At 47.0% G+C, this 14975-nt stretch overlaps 1 protein-coding gene across 1 annotated transcript in view; it reads right to left on the bottom strand.

Moving 5' to 3' along the window:
- DDX31 (DEAD-box helicase 31) overlaps nucleotides 1-14975 on the bottom strand; it is a 49167-nt gene that overhangs the window by 4338 nt on the left and 29854 nt on the right. The window contains exons 18-19 of the mRNA XM_054393259.1: nucleotides 9955-10066; nucleotides 5764-5944 (exon numbers count right to left, since the gene is read on the bottom strand). Of these exons, the coding sequence (XP_054249234.1) occupies nucleotides 5764-5944; nucleotides 9955-10066 (293 nt within the window). The remainder of the gene's footprint in view (nucleotides 1-5763; nucleotides 5945-9954; nucleotides 10067-14975) is intronic.

Below are 14975 nucleotides of genomic sequence, written 5' to 3'. Positions count from 1 at the left end.
ACTGAATTTGTTACCATCCGCAAACCACCACCACCCTGGATGTGGAGACGCTTGAACTTCCAGGAATGAAAGGACTAAGGGGCAACAGCAAGAAAAGGAATGAATATCTGATAGTTTGCCATTCTCATCTCCAAACTAACATGTTCTAATGTTTTACTGACAAATCTTCATCAGAGAACTGAACCACAAGCTGCTCTCCAAGCCCAAAACTCCTATGTGCAGAGCAGTGGCACACAGATGTGCCAGGTGGTTTCTTGGCCATCATTTGATGGCTCAGAAGATGCCTCTGCTAGTCTTTTAACCCAAATAGTGAGCAACCTTCTTAGAGATGTCTCCTTCAGCTTGGCTGGCACTGCTGTCTGTTCCTTTGTCTTGAGCTGTGTGAAATGCTGCTGCAACGCAGCGCAGCAAGTGCAGCAACCTTCAACCAACTCGCAGCATCTGCAAGCAACCAAAGGCTCCCAAACTGCTCCAGCTGAGGAAGAAGGAGGATAAAGTTCTGCTGCACAGTCCCAGAACTCATGGTGTGCCTTTGGAGGAGACAGGAGTAGGCTGCTCCATTTATCAGAGAACATTTCAACGTGGATCGTGCCATCAATCTGCCTGACAGCATCTCCAAGGGCTCTTTGAAACAGTGCCAGCATCTGAGCTGGGTTACCTCTGGGCCAAGGCTGCTGCAACACCTGCTTTTTCTACTTAGAGTGTTGGATGAACCATCTGCAGCCAACACAACCCTGTTTGGGTTGGGTTTTTCTGTTGTTTCTGTGGAGCAGGGGCAAGAGATTCATCAGCAATCCTACACTGCTGCCGACAAGTCACCAGCTGGCCCAGGAACTCTGTTACCAGCTGATGCAAATGGGAGCTTGAGGAGATCAAGGGAAAAAAATTACCCAGCCAGAGTGAGCATCAAGAGCTGCTCCAGAACAGTCAGACCACAGCATGCTTCACTCCAAGACATGCTAAAGAATAAAGCCCATCTTACCCCTGCTGAAGTCAGCTATAGGCTCCACAGAGACAACACCCCACAGCTGTGCTTTCTCTACCATCCCTTGGTCTTCACCCTATAGAGAAAGGATGAAAGCACCACTGGGAGGCTGGGAACCTCCCAAGACTCTGTCAGGCTCTGGGATGGAGCAAAGGCTCTGTGCTGTGGCCATGGTGGAACAGGACAGTCAGAAAGGGCACTGCTGCATGCAGATAACAACTGGACGGATTTTACCATTAAAAAACTTTCATAACAGGACTTGTTTTTTCCTAACACCATGGTGTGGTAAAGCAGGACTCATCTGTGTCCCTGCACTGCCTTAATGAAGAGTGATGGTGATGCCTTTCCCAGCAGCCATACCTCCTACCCTCATTTTTGGATCCATTTGCACTCCAGTCCACAAATCCAAGCCCCTACCCAAGCTCCAGTCTGGCTTTCTAGAGCAGACTGCCCAAACCAAGTGAAATTCCCAGTGGGCAGAATTCCAAACTTGCATTTTGACTAATTAATTGATATTAGGAGAGCTGTAAAGAGCCCACAAAGAAACTGCCAGGCAAACTGCTCCTAATGATCAGACAATTGCTGTGCAGGGAGACACAGCTGCAGCCTCCACTCCCAAACCCTGTCAAGAGCAGCATCAGTCTTCCCAAAACTGTCAATGCCAAAATGTTTGACAGTAGAATCAAGGATGAGAGGTAGGAGAGAAGGTAAAAGGCTACTAACTTCCACCCAAAGGAGGCTGCAGCCCCAGCCACACAAAGGAGGACACAAAGATGCATTCTCCAGCAGCAGGCTAACTCTGTCTGACCACTAAATGCTGAGGAATGAATTAACACAATAATCTTGCAGCCAAAACCTTAAGGGCATGATGACACCCACACTGAGAGCAATGGCAGGGTAAGGATGATGTTAATTAGTCCCCAATCAAAGCACCCTGGATGTCTCTTCTTGATCCCATTTTAGTTAAGGGTTGGACTTAAACTCTGAAGGCTGAGGGGATTGTCACCTGCTTTTTCTACCCACTTTCTGCACATGCTGTAGCACCTCTGAACTGCTGCTCACAAGTAAATTCAATCTTGATGGCATCAGAGATATCCTGTCAGAAATGAGTTCCACAGAATCTGTTGAACTTAAGAGATTGATCCCTTTCTGAATTCACAAACAAGGTGAATTAAGTTGCAGCTCCTCCTTACAGTGAGTCCCTTTGGGGACACAGAGCAGACTCAGGTGTCCAAAAGGAGAAAAAGATCTTCAGAGGCTACAGACCAAAATGCAAAAGAGTGAGCAGCACAGGGATGCTTGGAGGAATGGCAACAAGTCTTTGGCATCTGCATTGTGAAAGATCAACAGACATGTCTGTCTGTCTGTCTGTCTGTCATGTCAGATACTTCCTCTGCACACTGCTGCTCTGCAGCCAACCACAGACAGTTAATCCCTCAATGCAAGTGGGATCAGCTTCCCTGCATCTACCCTTCAGCAAAAGCATGAGCCCAGACACTTCCTAAGCTGATGTACTGTAACTTAATATCTGGTATCTGGTTCATGGGCTCATCTCTAACCTGAGCACAGCATTTCAACTTCCACTGAAGTCACCAGCCTCTTTTTTTCCAGCTTCAGATTGGCTTTTGCCAGAACCACCCCAGCAAAGGGGACAGCTGGTTTGCACAGAGAGCTTTGGAAAAGCCATCTTTCAAGGTTTTCATGTGAATTCAGGGAACGATGAGGGGGCTGCTTCCACATTTGAGCACTGAGCCATCACCCACCTGGCTGCTCTCTCTTCCTGTCTCACCTTCCCTGAGCAGGTCTCTAAAGGAGGTGTGAAGCACAAAAGGAGACTTTAAAAGAAATGAAAAGTTTGCTCTGTCCTCTTAAGGAAACATTTAATGATTGCCTTTAGCTCACTTCCAACCTGGGCTGCCTGTTCTTTATTCTGTGGGCAGGTGCTGAGAGATGAGGCTTCGGTGAGCAGAGTGATTAATACCAAGTATCAGATGTTGGGAGACAATGTGTAAGAGGACAGGCAGCACTCATGGCATCATGTGAGAAACAGGATTTAAAAGATTGCTCTCTGATGCTGCTGCTTTCATTTGCAGCCTTGCATTTCCAATTAAACCCCATTTATCTTCTAAATAGCAGGCTAAATCCTGCTTTCTAATTGCTCAGTGTGAAATCAAAAGTAATCTTCCTCTATGTTACCAGCACTGTATTGAATTTATGCTGGTGGAGACGGAACCTGAATCTATATCCACTCTCTTTCAACTGTCCTATAAATACTAACAGATCTCCCCTCTCTTTTGTTTAGGTGGTTTAGTTTTTTTAAGCACACAGAGAGAAAGTTGATTAGCCACAAGTTTCACAGGCCAGAGCAATTGTTGCATGTCACAGCTTTGGCTGTTCCTGCAGGGTTTGAACTTTCCAGATGCTCCTGGATTTGAGAGCTGGAGCTTGAGCCGTGACAAACCCCTGCAAAGTCTGCTCACTTTCCCTCAGCTGCAATGAGATGGACCCACGTGCAAATCAGCTTTCCAATCACTCTCAGACCATTTGTTCCAACACCTCCACATCCCCCAACCCCACTTGTCCTGTGCAGAAACCACCTACTGTATCCTGAGCTTGTCTGTGCTGTAATGGGATGAAATCTTGGGGAGGAGGAACGCCCTCTAAAAGAGGCTTGTAACAAGGGAAAAAGTGGCTCTAACAGAGCAGCAACATCACAGGAACAGAGAGAGGCATTGTTGCAGGCCAAGTAATCCTGTGACACGCTACTGTCAGTCATAGCTTGATACCCTGCTGGGCCAGCAAGACATCAAAGCCCACCCCATACCATCTTACATGCTCTTTATCGGCTAATCAGGCTATTCTTCCTGAAATAAAGCTCCCTTAAATCCCCTGCTCACAGGGGCATTCCCATCCTGTTGCCCATCTGCTGGTGAGGGTCAGCTGAAGCAGGAGGCAGATCAGTGGGCCCTGTCCCTGGTGGCTTCTCAAAGCAGGACAATGCTGTCTCCAACTTTCTGTTAAAAATCCCTTCCCCTTGCATTTTGATTTCCTCCAAGCTATGTCCATGTGCAAGAGATGTCAGCAGCCCAGGCACAGTGGTGTGGATTAGTGCTTTAACTGCACAGCTCACATTTGCTAATGGACTTTGCAGCAGCAATTACATGGAAAGAGTCACAACTGATACTAATTAAAAAAAAAAACAACAAAACATTTTCCTCCTCTGCACTACTGCAGTGATTTCACTGCTGAGCCAGAGGTTCCTATCCTGCTGTTGTGCTGGGTAAGACAGACAGCACCCTGTGGAACCAACTCAAACTAGCTAGGAGCAGACACATTTAGCACTTTCAGCTCCTTTTCAAGCAGAGAAGAGGATTCAGGGCTCTGCTCCTCCAGGAGCTTCAGGGAGTCTCAAATTTCTTCCCCAGGCACAGCCCTGTCCACACACTGAAGACAGAGCTGCCACTCCAGGTTTGCTACAGACTCAACCTGGGAGTGATCCCACAGGATTCTGCAGAAATGTTTTTGTCCAAACTATCTGCCTTCTGATTTGAGTTTGTACTTATCTAGATAACTACAGCTGCTCATCAAATCATACACTGCAGTCTCCCCTCTCCTTCAGGCACTAAGCTGATGTCTGCCTAGTGAGAAGTAGCCCAAGCTGCTGCTGATCATTCCAAGAGAACGGACACAATCTGTCCCATGGCAAATCTGACAGCCAGGAAACTGTTGGTGGAACTGCAGGAGAAAGCCTCCAAAAGACTGCCTGTCTAGTGTAAAAAAAAGGTGATGAGAAAGGCCAGAGGAGGCCACAGAAGGCCTTTAAAGACAGTAAGACACATTCTGCTCCTGATACAGTGGTATTTATGAAGGCCAGGAAGAGACCATCTTGTGAGATAAATCAACACTACTACAGCCTTGCTCACAGCAGGCAGGACAGTCAGCTTCAAATGTGAGAAGGGAAAAATGTTCATTTCTCTGTTATTTCCTTGATGCCTGGGTGATCCCATGCCCTACAGCAACAGCAAGCGCTCCTGAGCACAGCAGTGTTTGGGAGAGCCCTTCCCTGGACAGGGATGAGGAGGAGGAGTTGCTACTGCAGCTGATGTTGAGCCAGGGATCACAGCTCGCTGCAGGATCATGCAGTTGGATGTGGGGATGTGAATGGAAAAAACAATCTGGCAGCTTCTACTATGGAAGTGCTTGGCCATGATGGCAGAACTGCTGCTGGAGCTCCAGCACCTAAAGACTTGTGCAAGGAAGAGAACCACTCCCATACCCTTCCTCATCCTTCAAGGCAGGGTCTTGAATGAAGTATAAATAAATAAAAATCAGGCTGTTTCTGCTCCTAAGACTTGTAGAAGATGGTGGTGCTCTCATGCTCTGAAAATGGAAAAGCTGGAGGAAAACCCAGGCTGGTGTGTGGAGGTGCAGCTCCACACCTAGCTGCTGCCTTCAGCAAAGAGCATCCCTCAGAAGTTGAGCTCCAAAGTGAGCTGCTTGGGTTTGTTTTGTTCAGTGGGTTTGGTTTGTTTGGTTTTTTTAAACTAAATTCCCATTCAAATGTTCAACCAAGTTGGTTTAATAAATGTAATTTCTAGGCTCACTAAAGCCATTAGGAAAAGGGGCAATGAAACAACAGCTCAGAGAGGTTGGATGTGGAGGTCCCTTTCAACCCAAACCATTCTATGATTCCTGGAGCAAGCACAACCACCTTGAGGAGCAAAACAAACCAGTTTGCCAGGTGGTGTTCCTCAGCTCAAGAGCATCAAGTTGCCTACCTTTTTGGCCTTGGTTTGGTTTTCTTCTTGGAGCCAGCAGTTGGAAGAGCTGTCAAGTTCTGGGGGGCATCTCTCAGGCCAAAGCTCTTGGCTATGTGACCCAGGTGGAGAGATTTGATGTGAAAGATGTGCTTGAGGTTCCTGGGATAGGTGGTGTAGGCACAAAGGAAAGACTGCAGTGCTGAGGGGAGAAGAAAAAAGAACAGTAAAGTGAATTCTGTTTGCTACTGCATTTTTATATATATACACACTTAAAGATTCAGCTGTTCCATCTGAAAGGACATTGGTCTTGTCCTTTGGGACACCTTCTGGTCAGCAGCTGGTAGAAAAGGTTGGGATGTTAAAAATCTGTGAAGGTTGTACAGTGTCAATACAATCCCAAAAGGAGAAGGTAGGTGGTGGGGAAGTGTCAGAATGTGAAACAAAGCTACATTAAGTTGCATCAGGTTTGCTTCCTGCAGGGATGCCCCTTTCTGCCAGAGAATGTGATCTCTGGAGCACCTCTCATGACATCAAATGGCAGCAGATAAGGGGAGAGAGGGATGGAGAGAAGGAAAAAGCAGCATGGAGATGGCACAGGAAGACTCCTCTGATATTACAGTCCCAGCAGTCCATGCATTTTTCACCAGTTACTAACTAGTCCCTTATAAATATCTGAGAGCCAGATGGATTTCCTGACTCCTCCTCAGGCAGGGAACAGAGCTCACCTCAAAAAGGAAAAGGAACAGAATTGTGTGCAAATTCCCCTCCACTTCTTCAGATTCCTGTAATGCCCATCCCTCAGGGCTCATTGCTCTAAAGACAATCATCCACTAATATGAACACTACCACTGCTCCTCCACCCACCTGGAACATCAACTACACCCAGGCTGTCCTCTCTGCTGCAGGGAACAGAGGGACTTTGAGTAAGGCAGCTCAGAAAATGCCTCCCTTCAATCCCCTGCTGCTGCTCCTCTGCTTGCTAAACCTCTGGTGTCCCCCTCAGCCCTCACTCCAACCACCACCCACATCTTTCTCTCCCTCTCAACCCCTGACAGCAGCAAGCTCTAAACTCTAACCTCTCCTGCCCTTGCCTGTTGAGCCACCGGACCAGCAAGTTTGCCCACAGCTTATGTCTAATCTCTTGGCAGCAGCCAGAGATTGGAGTTTATGAACAGTAATAAAAATGTCATTTTAGCAGATCAGCTCCTGGAAGGACCCAGGGAATCCATCAAAGCTCTGTTTACTGAGTAAAGCGAACTCCTTTTCCCAATCGATGAGAAGGAAAGATTGAGGGGTTGGGTTTCTTTTTTTTTGCACCTTCCTCCCAATTTCACAACACTGCTCTTTCACAGGCACCTGAGCCTGTGCTTTCCCACAAAGAGAATGCTAAATTCCAAATACCTTGACTCAGGCTCTCATCTGAAGGCCATTCTTCTGACAGCTTCTAAATCAACTCAAATGCTCTCAAAAGCCCTGTTCTGCTGATTTATTTTTTTTTTCTTCTCTCCCCACAAAGTTATTGGACAAATTGAGCTGCTATGAGAAGCTGCAACTCTTCAAAAGGAACATCATGAACTTGCTGCTGCTGGCAGTCTGGTCCTGTTGGAGCTGATATTGTTACCTTTCTCACAGCATTTGAAGTAGTTGATACCAAAGACCCTGTTCTTAGGAAGGCTGAGCTCAACACTTCCTGCACTTCTCCAGCCAATAAAGGCTGCTAGTACTAACTCCCCAGATCTGAGGTAGAGACTCAAGGTCTGAAAGGTGATCCCAAAGCCCTGACAGACAGCTCCCAGATCCAGTCCTGAGTCAGGGCAGGCAAACCCAGGGAGAGCTCCAAGACACTAACCTGAAGCTGAACTTACAGCCCAGCCCAAGCAGCAGGTCAAAGCCTCAGCTCATGTAGCTGCCTGAGGAGCTCAAGAACTGCAAATGCTCATTGCAGCACCCATGAGATTTAAATGAAGATCTTTGTGGGCATCAACCGTTTTTAGATCTCTTGGGGTTGCCAGAGTCATGTTTTTCAGCTTTTACAGTGACCAGATCCCAGAATCCCAGCATGGTGTGGTTGGAAGGGACCTCTGGGGATCATCTCACCAAACCCCTGCTCAAGCAGGGCACCTGCAGCAGCTTGCCCAGGATCATAATGTCCAGGTGGGTTTGGAATCTCTCCAGAGAAGGAGATTCCACAACCTCTCTGGGCAGCCTGCTCCAGGGATCCAGCAGCCTCACATTAAAGTTCCTCCTCATTTTTAGAGCTCCTTCTCAGAGTGTCCTGAGCTCTAGCTGACTGAAACAGAGCACCTATCACCATGAAACCCTTTGGAGGAGAGTCCTCCATTTTCCAAAGGGGCTCCATGCTTGAGGAGATTTCTCCTTCAGGTAGCAGGACCCAGCCATACCCCTCCTCCCAGCCACCTCACCACTGGTCAGTCCATCAAGTTTGAAGGGCAGCACCTTCACTGAACCATTTGGGTTTGGAAAACAGGAGAGCCAGAGGCAGAAGGGCTGAGTGGGCAGGGAGCCACATGCCTTTTGAAAGCAGGCTGCAGAGAAAAACCCTGCTTATTAACATTGACTAGGGCAGAAAATGGGGGGGGGGAAGAGAAAAAGAGAAAGAAACAAATGCATCTCTGGCACAGCTTCCAATTGATTGTCTGCCATGAAAGCAAAAGCCAGCTGCCATGTTAATTATTCATGATGCCTGGCACAGAGGGGAGGAAGAGGGGGCTCATGGAAGCCACTCAGCAGTGGCAAATTTGCATATGTAGATAGCAAGAGGAAGAAAAAGAGGTGGAGTGCTCCTGCACAAGATAAATGGGATGCACAACACCTCAGCATTCCCTGGTAGATTTTCTGCACTTCTCATCCGTGGCTAAACAGAAAAGAAAAAGTTCTGAGTGCTGAGGTCAGCAACAGGTGTGTGTGTGTGTCTGTGTGCATGTGTGTGTGTGTGTGCAGTGACACAGGCTGCAGGGAGACAAACCAGAGAGGTTTCCAAGTGTGACCAGAGCCATTCAAGTCGTTCTCCTTGTCACAGTCAAGTTAGAAGTTCACATGGTGAGACACTGGAACAGGTTGCCCAGGAAGGTTGTGGATGATCCCTCCCTGGAGGTGCTCAAGGGCAGGTTGGACAATTCCTTGAGCAATGTGGTCTAGTGGCAGGGGGTTAGAACTAGATGATCTTTAAGGTCCCTTCCAATCCGAACCATTCTATCAATCTCTGAGTTATAAGGAATCCCAGGGGAGCAACAAGAAGCTCATCCAGCCAGATGTCAGGATTTGATGATGAGAGTTATGTGCTTTGAGGTTGTGGACATCGATGTGGAGTTACACACCAGCCAAGGAGCACAGCACAGCTGAAAATGGGTGCAAGCCAGCTGCTTGTGCAGCAAGCCTCTGACACTGTCACTGCAGCAGAAAGGTATTTTGGACCCCTGAACACAACCTGTTCCAGTGTCTCCCCACCCTCACTGGAAAGAGTTTCTTCCTAATCTCCAGTCTCAATCTCCCCTCTCCCAGCTCAAAGCCATTGCCCCTATCCAATGTCCCTCCCCAGCTTTCTCACAGGCCCTCTTCAGCTACTGGAAGGCTGCTCCAAGGATCAAATCCCAGATTTGCACCTAGCTGAAGTTCTTTACTAAATCCATCCCAGTTTGGTATCCTTCTGCATTTTGGAGTAGATGCCCTACTCCTTTTTCTCCCATCCCACACAACAACCTCCAGTCTAAGATCCTTGGCTGTTAAAGAGTTGCTCCCAAGGCATCCTGTCTTACAGGCTTCAGCTTCATCCCTGGTGTAAACTGAAAGCACCTAAGTGGGGGGGGCTTGGCAGCAGGATGTGATTTAGCAGCTCACCCATGACCTTCCCAGCACAACCCACATCATCATCTCCTCACTCCTGTGACTGGGCCAGAGCCCTTGGATGTAAATCCTCTCAAAAGCCAAGCTTAAACCTCATTTGCACCTAATATGGCAACGCAAGAAATTAACATTTAATATCACCACAAAGCCTTCTGGGCCCACCTCAACTCCCTGTAGAGCCCAACAGCCCCAAAATGTTTCTTCCAAACTCTTTTCCCTGAAGCTCTCCTCCTAGAAGAAAAAAAATCTTGGCAGCTTATAAAAGTCCTTCTGGGGACAAAAAAAAAAAAAAAACAAACCAACCCCCCCAAAAAAAACCCCAAAAGCCCCAACCCCTTGACTGACCTTTCTTTGCCCACCAGATATTCCCCTCCTTGGAGTGGATGTAATCCTCAAACCTCGTCTGCAAGACAGTGGCTCGCTCCCGGACTTCCTGAGGGTCCACACCACAGGATTTCTATCAAGGGTGATGGGGGAGGATTAAAAGGCAAAAGAGAGAATTTGAGTCAGGAATAATGAAGCAGTTTACAATAGATTTAATAACAGTAAAGTCACACAGTAACCACCCAGGGGCCAACAAAGGTAATCCTCTCAATATTACTAGAGGAAAGGAAAAAAAAAAAAAAGAAAAAGAACAAGAAGTGTAGATAAAGATGTTCAACTCAAAGCAGGCTGTGAGTGCTGGGTGGGGAGAGCAAATCAGTTTTAATTCTGTGGTTTCTAACATCTATCAGGGAGGGTATTTTTCCCTCCCTCTTGCTTTTTTAGGTTATCTATTTATTTCTCAGATTCAACAGGCTGCATAGTTTCCACTGGAGTTATTTGGGATAACGCCCCCCTCAGACCCTCTGCCAGCAGTCAGATTGATGCTACAGGTTCCCCTGGGCAGCTGCCCAAGCAGCCTGGAATGTTCTTGGAAGTTGTTGGGCAGGAGAATGGTGTTAGAATCACAGAATGGTTGGGGTTGGAAGGGACCTTGAATATCATCCAGCTCCAACTCCCCTACCATGGGCAGGGACACCTTCCACTAGCCCAGGCTGCTCCAGGCTCCACCCAGCCTGGCCCTGAACACCTCCAGGGAGGGAGCATGCTCACCCCCTCAAGCTCCAGAGAACAAACCAAGTTCAGTACCAGTGAACCAAGCCAACTAAACGAACTTCCCATTCTTGACACCTATGTGAAGTCTTCTCCCTGTCAACAAGTGACACTGAACTGGAACTGTCATCACTTGGCTACTCTAGAATAAGACAAGCTCCCTGCACCAAAGGTGTGACAGAAGAAACTTCCTCCGCCTCAAAGGGCAGCTTTCCATGTGCTCAAGCTTTCCCAAGATCAGGCTGTAGGATGCAGCTCAGGAAATGGAAAAACAAACATACCTGGGAGCAAGGTGCTACTGGGAGGAGAAAAGAGGCTGTCTCAACCACATCCCTGGGCAACCTGTTCCAGTGTTCTCTATGAGACAACTCCCAGATTTCTGGTCCCTGCATCTCCATGAAAAGTCTCCCAGGCTTCTGGTCCCTGCATCTCCATAAAGACTTTCCCAGACTTCTGGTCCCTGCAACTTCATGAAGACTCTGCCAGATTTCTGCTCTCTGCCTCTCCAAAGACAATGATGCTTCTTTTAAACCTACACGAAGAGTCTCCAAGATTTTTGGTCTCTGCATCTAGATGGCAAGCCCCCCAGGTTTCTGGTCCCTGCCTCTCCAAAGACACCAGTGGATATTTTAAGGCCACACAAGGGATCTCCCAGATTCCAGGTCTCTGCTCTCTGTCTCCCAACCCCCTCAAGGAAGCCTCCCAACACAGCTCCTTTCACAGCCGGACTTAAGGCACCTATTAATCAGCCTAGGCAGCCTGCAGTCGAAGAGCCTCTGCAAAGCTTTAATAAACTCCAAGTGATGCTCTCTCCTCAAAGTGGCCACTCATTGCTGTGCCTAACAAGCTTCCATCGAGGTGAAACAGAAAACTTGGTGGCCCCACCTGCTCCTGCCAAGCCCTCCCCCACCCTCCCCCCTCCCACCACTTTCCCTTTGTTAAGCCTCCCGGCAGCACCAAGTGTCACCTTCCCAGCGTTTTTAATATGAATGTGAAATTAGTGAGGCTTGCCCTTTCCCCTGGCGGACAGAATCCTCTGTTATTAAAAAGTAAAGCACTTTAATAATGAAAACTTTTTTCTCTTTTTCCTGTGTTTTAACTGTTTAAAATTAATGAGAAGGGCAGAACGGTTGTCAAAGCGATATTGAAAGCCGGGCAGCCAGGACCGAATAAGCACGAAAATCCCTCCAGAGTGTTAAATAAACAGTGCTTCAACCCCCTCTGAATCCCTCTGTTGGTTATTGTATACATTCTGTAACAGCACTCAGAATAGATCTGAGCACCAGGGAGGCAGAAAGGTTTCAGAATTCCAATAAAGGCCTCAAATTAAAGACAGCCTGGTGCGAATTCCAGGAGAAAATTAAAGAGACCTCAAGCTTAAGTGACAGGTGACTTGCTTCTGTGTCACAACTGTCAGGGGATTTAGTGATAATATGGCAATATATTACAAAGGACTTTCCTTATTCCCCCCTTTAGGTTTCAAAATGAGGCATCTCTTCTTCCTGGTGCTAGGGGAAAAAAAAAAAAAAAAAGAAAGGAAAAAAAAGTAAGACAAAAACGAGGGATAAAAAAAAACTAGGGGCATAATTTCCAAAGTGTGAGGTCAGTCTGAGAGAAATAAATGGGGGATAAAAAAAGGCAGCAAATCGCAGGAAACAATGTAGTCAGAAAACAGCTTCTCCCCTCCTCCCATCCCCACCTTGCCTTTTATCCCCTTCAGCCCCCTGGAGACAGATCTCAGTTTAAAATTGCCCCCTAATGGGCATGAAAAAAAAACCCAGAAATCTCTGCCTGATTCCTGCCTTCCAGGGAGGTTCTTCTCAAGAAAACACAACCAAAACCAAACTCCAACCAATAATAATAATCATGAAAAAAAAAAAACCCTAAACAACAAACCACTAAAATTTAAAATCAGAGCCAAGGTGTGGAAATAAATCCTGTGAGTGTCTAAACAGAGCAAACCAAACAGAGCTACTGGAAGCCATCCTGGGTGCTTCACCCACACAAGCTTTAATCTTGCTCCTGTCCTGGTTTGGATGAACACAACAATTAATTGGAGACTCCACAATTTTTTCAAGACCCAAAAGATAAGATCCTAGCCCAGAGGCTTGCTTGAAGCACTCTTCATCCAGGTGAGTTTGTTACCTCTGTTAAGTAAGAAGCATTTCTACTGTGATGGAGAAATAGTAGGGTAGGAGAACTTTTCCTGCCTTGTGTTTGCTTAGAGTAAAAGCCTCTTCTGGCAGCTCCCTGACCACTAGCATAATGATTTAATCAATCATTTAACAGATCAATAACAACAGCTATAAGATAAAAGAAGAAAAGGGCCTGGCTGCAATGTCATTAAACTGCTTCAAGACAGCAGGGGGACTCCCCCAAATGCCAGCTACACCAGAAAGAGAAAATTACTTCCTGAAGAAGAAAGCTTGAGGAGGGCAGACTTAGACCAGAGATCAGAATGAAATTCTTCACAGTGAGGGCGAGGAGACACTGGAACAGGTTGCCCAGGGAGGTTGTGGATGCTCTTCCTCAGAGGTGATCAAGGCCAGGAGCAACCTGGGCTGGTGGGAGGTCTCCCTGTCCATGGCAGGGGGGTGGAACTGGATGAGCTTTAGGGTTCCTTCCAACCCAACACATTCTGTGAACCAATGAGTGTGAACAACAACAACATCCATAAGCTAAAAGAGAAATGGGCCTGGATGCAAAGTCATTTAACTGCTTCAAGTCATCAGCGGGACTCCTCCAAACACCAGAAACAGACAATTATTTATAATCAGAAGCTTGCTTCTGAAAGAAAGACTGCAGCTTGTAAAGGTTGGGCTAAGTACTGAAGGCTTCTAATTTCCTTAAGACAAGGTTAATAGAAGAAGGAATAGAAACATGAAAATTAGATTGATTAAACAGATTAAACTGTTTTCTTAAAACAGTTTAAAAAAATAAAAAGAAAAAAGGAAGATGGGGGAAAAAAAGTCCCCCAAAAGCCAGACTGTAACATCTCCTGCTTCTGTTAGACTTCAAAACAAAATGAAGGATTTTGTTTTAATAACAACTTTTTACTAACCTCCACACACCTTCTCCAGAACTCACCAAGTCCCCCCTAGCTCCCCTCCATAAAAGTTGAAAGATCAAATTTATTCTCTTTGTAGGCAGGTGAACATTCACACACCCAGACATAGCCACATATATATTTTATACACCTAAATATAAAATATACATTTTACAGGCACTTCAGCTTGCTCCCTGGCTGCACACACAAGCCCAAAAAATACTTGTTCCAACGTGGTGCTCATAATGGACTTGAGTTGAGGCAACGAGAACTGAAGAGCATCATAATGAGGTTGCTGTGTGCAGACTGCAATACATACATGGCTCAAAGCATGGAGAGCTGAGAGGCCAAGGCAGCACTCACTGCATGGATAACTGAGAGGCCAAGGCAGCACTCACTCATGGCAACAACACAAACAGATCAGGTTCAGTTCCTCATAACTCTCTGCTCACTCCCCATCCTACTGTGTGTCCCACTGTGTGTCCCACTGTGTGTCCCACTGTGTGTCCCACTGCATTCCCAGTTCACTGAACTGCCTTGATGGCAAACTTAGAGAATTTAATAGAGATTAACACAGAATGCCAGCTTGGAAGGGACCCCAAGGGTCACCTGGTCCCCCCTTTCTAGGTAACAGTCTACTTGAAATGAGATGAGCCAGCACCCTGCCAAGCCGATCCTTGAAACTGTTCAGAGTAGGGGAATCCAATGAAGGGCAGATTTGGACTGAAGATGAGGAAGAAATTCTTTCCAGTGAGGGTGGTAAAGCACTGGAACAGGTTGCCCAGGAAGGCTGTGGATGTTCCCTCCCTGGAGGTGTTCAAGGCCAAAGGTTGGATGAGGCCTTGAGCAACCTGGGCTAGCGGGAAGTGTCCCTGCCCATGGCTTGGGACTAGAAGAGCCTTAAGGTCCCTTCCAACCCATTCTATGAATCCACTTCTTCCCTTGGGAGATGATTCCAGTGTCCATCTGTTCTCATGGGGAACAACTCTCTTCTGGATTCCAATCAGACCCTCCCCAGCAGTAGCTTGTCCCCATCACCCCTTGTCTTCTCCATGGGACTCTTTGTAAGAAGGGAGTCTCCATCCTCCTGGCAGCCACCCTTTAGGTACTGGTCTATGGTAATGAGGTCTCCCCCAAGCCTTCTCTTCTCAAGGCACAACAAACCCAGCTCTCTCTCAGCCTTTCTTCATGTGGTCTTCATTAACCTTCCAGAAAGCTTAGGAAC

This window comes from Indicator indicator, chromosome 28 (genome assembly GCF_027791375.1).
Source record: "Indicator indicator isolate 239-I01 chromosome 28, UM_Iind_1.1, whole genome shotgun sequence".
Lineage (NCBI taxonomy): Eukaryota > Metazoa > Chordata > Aves > Piciformes > Indicatoridae > Indicator > Indicator indicator.
The sequence above is the reverse complement of the archived record's forward strand: the minus strand, read 5'-3'. Positions and strand labels throughout refer to the sequence as shown.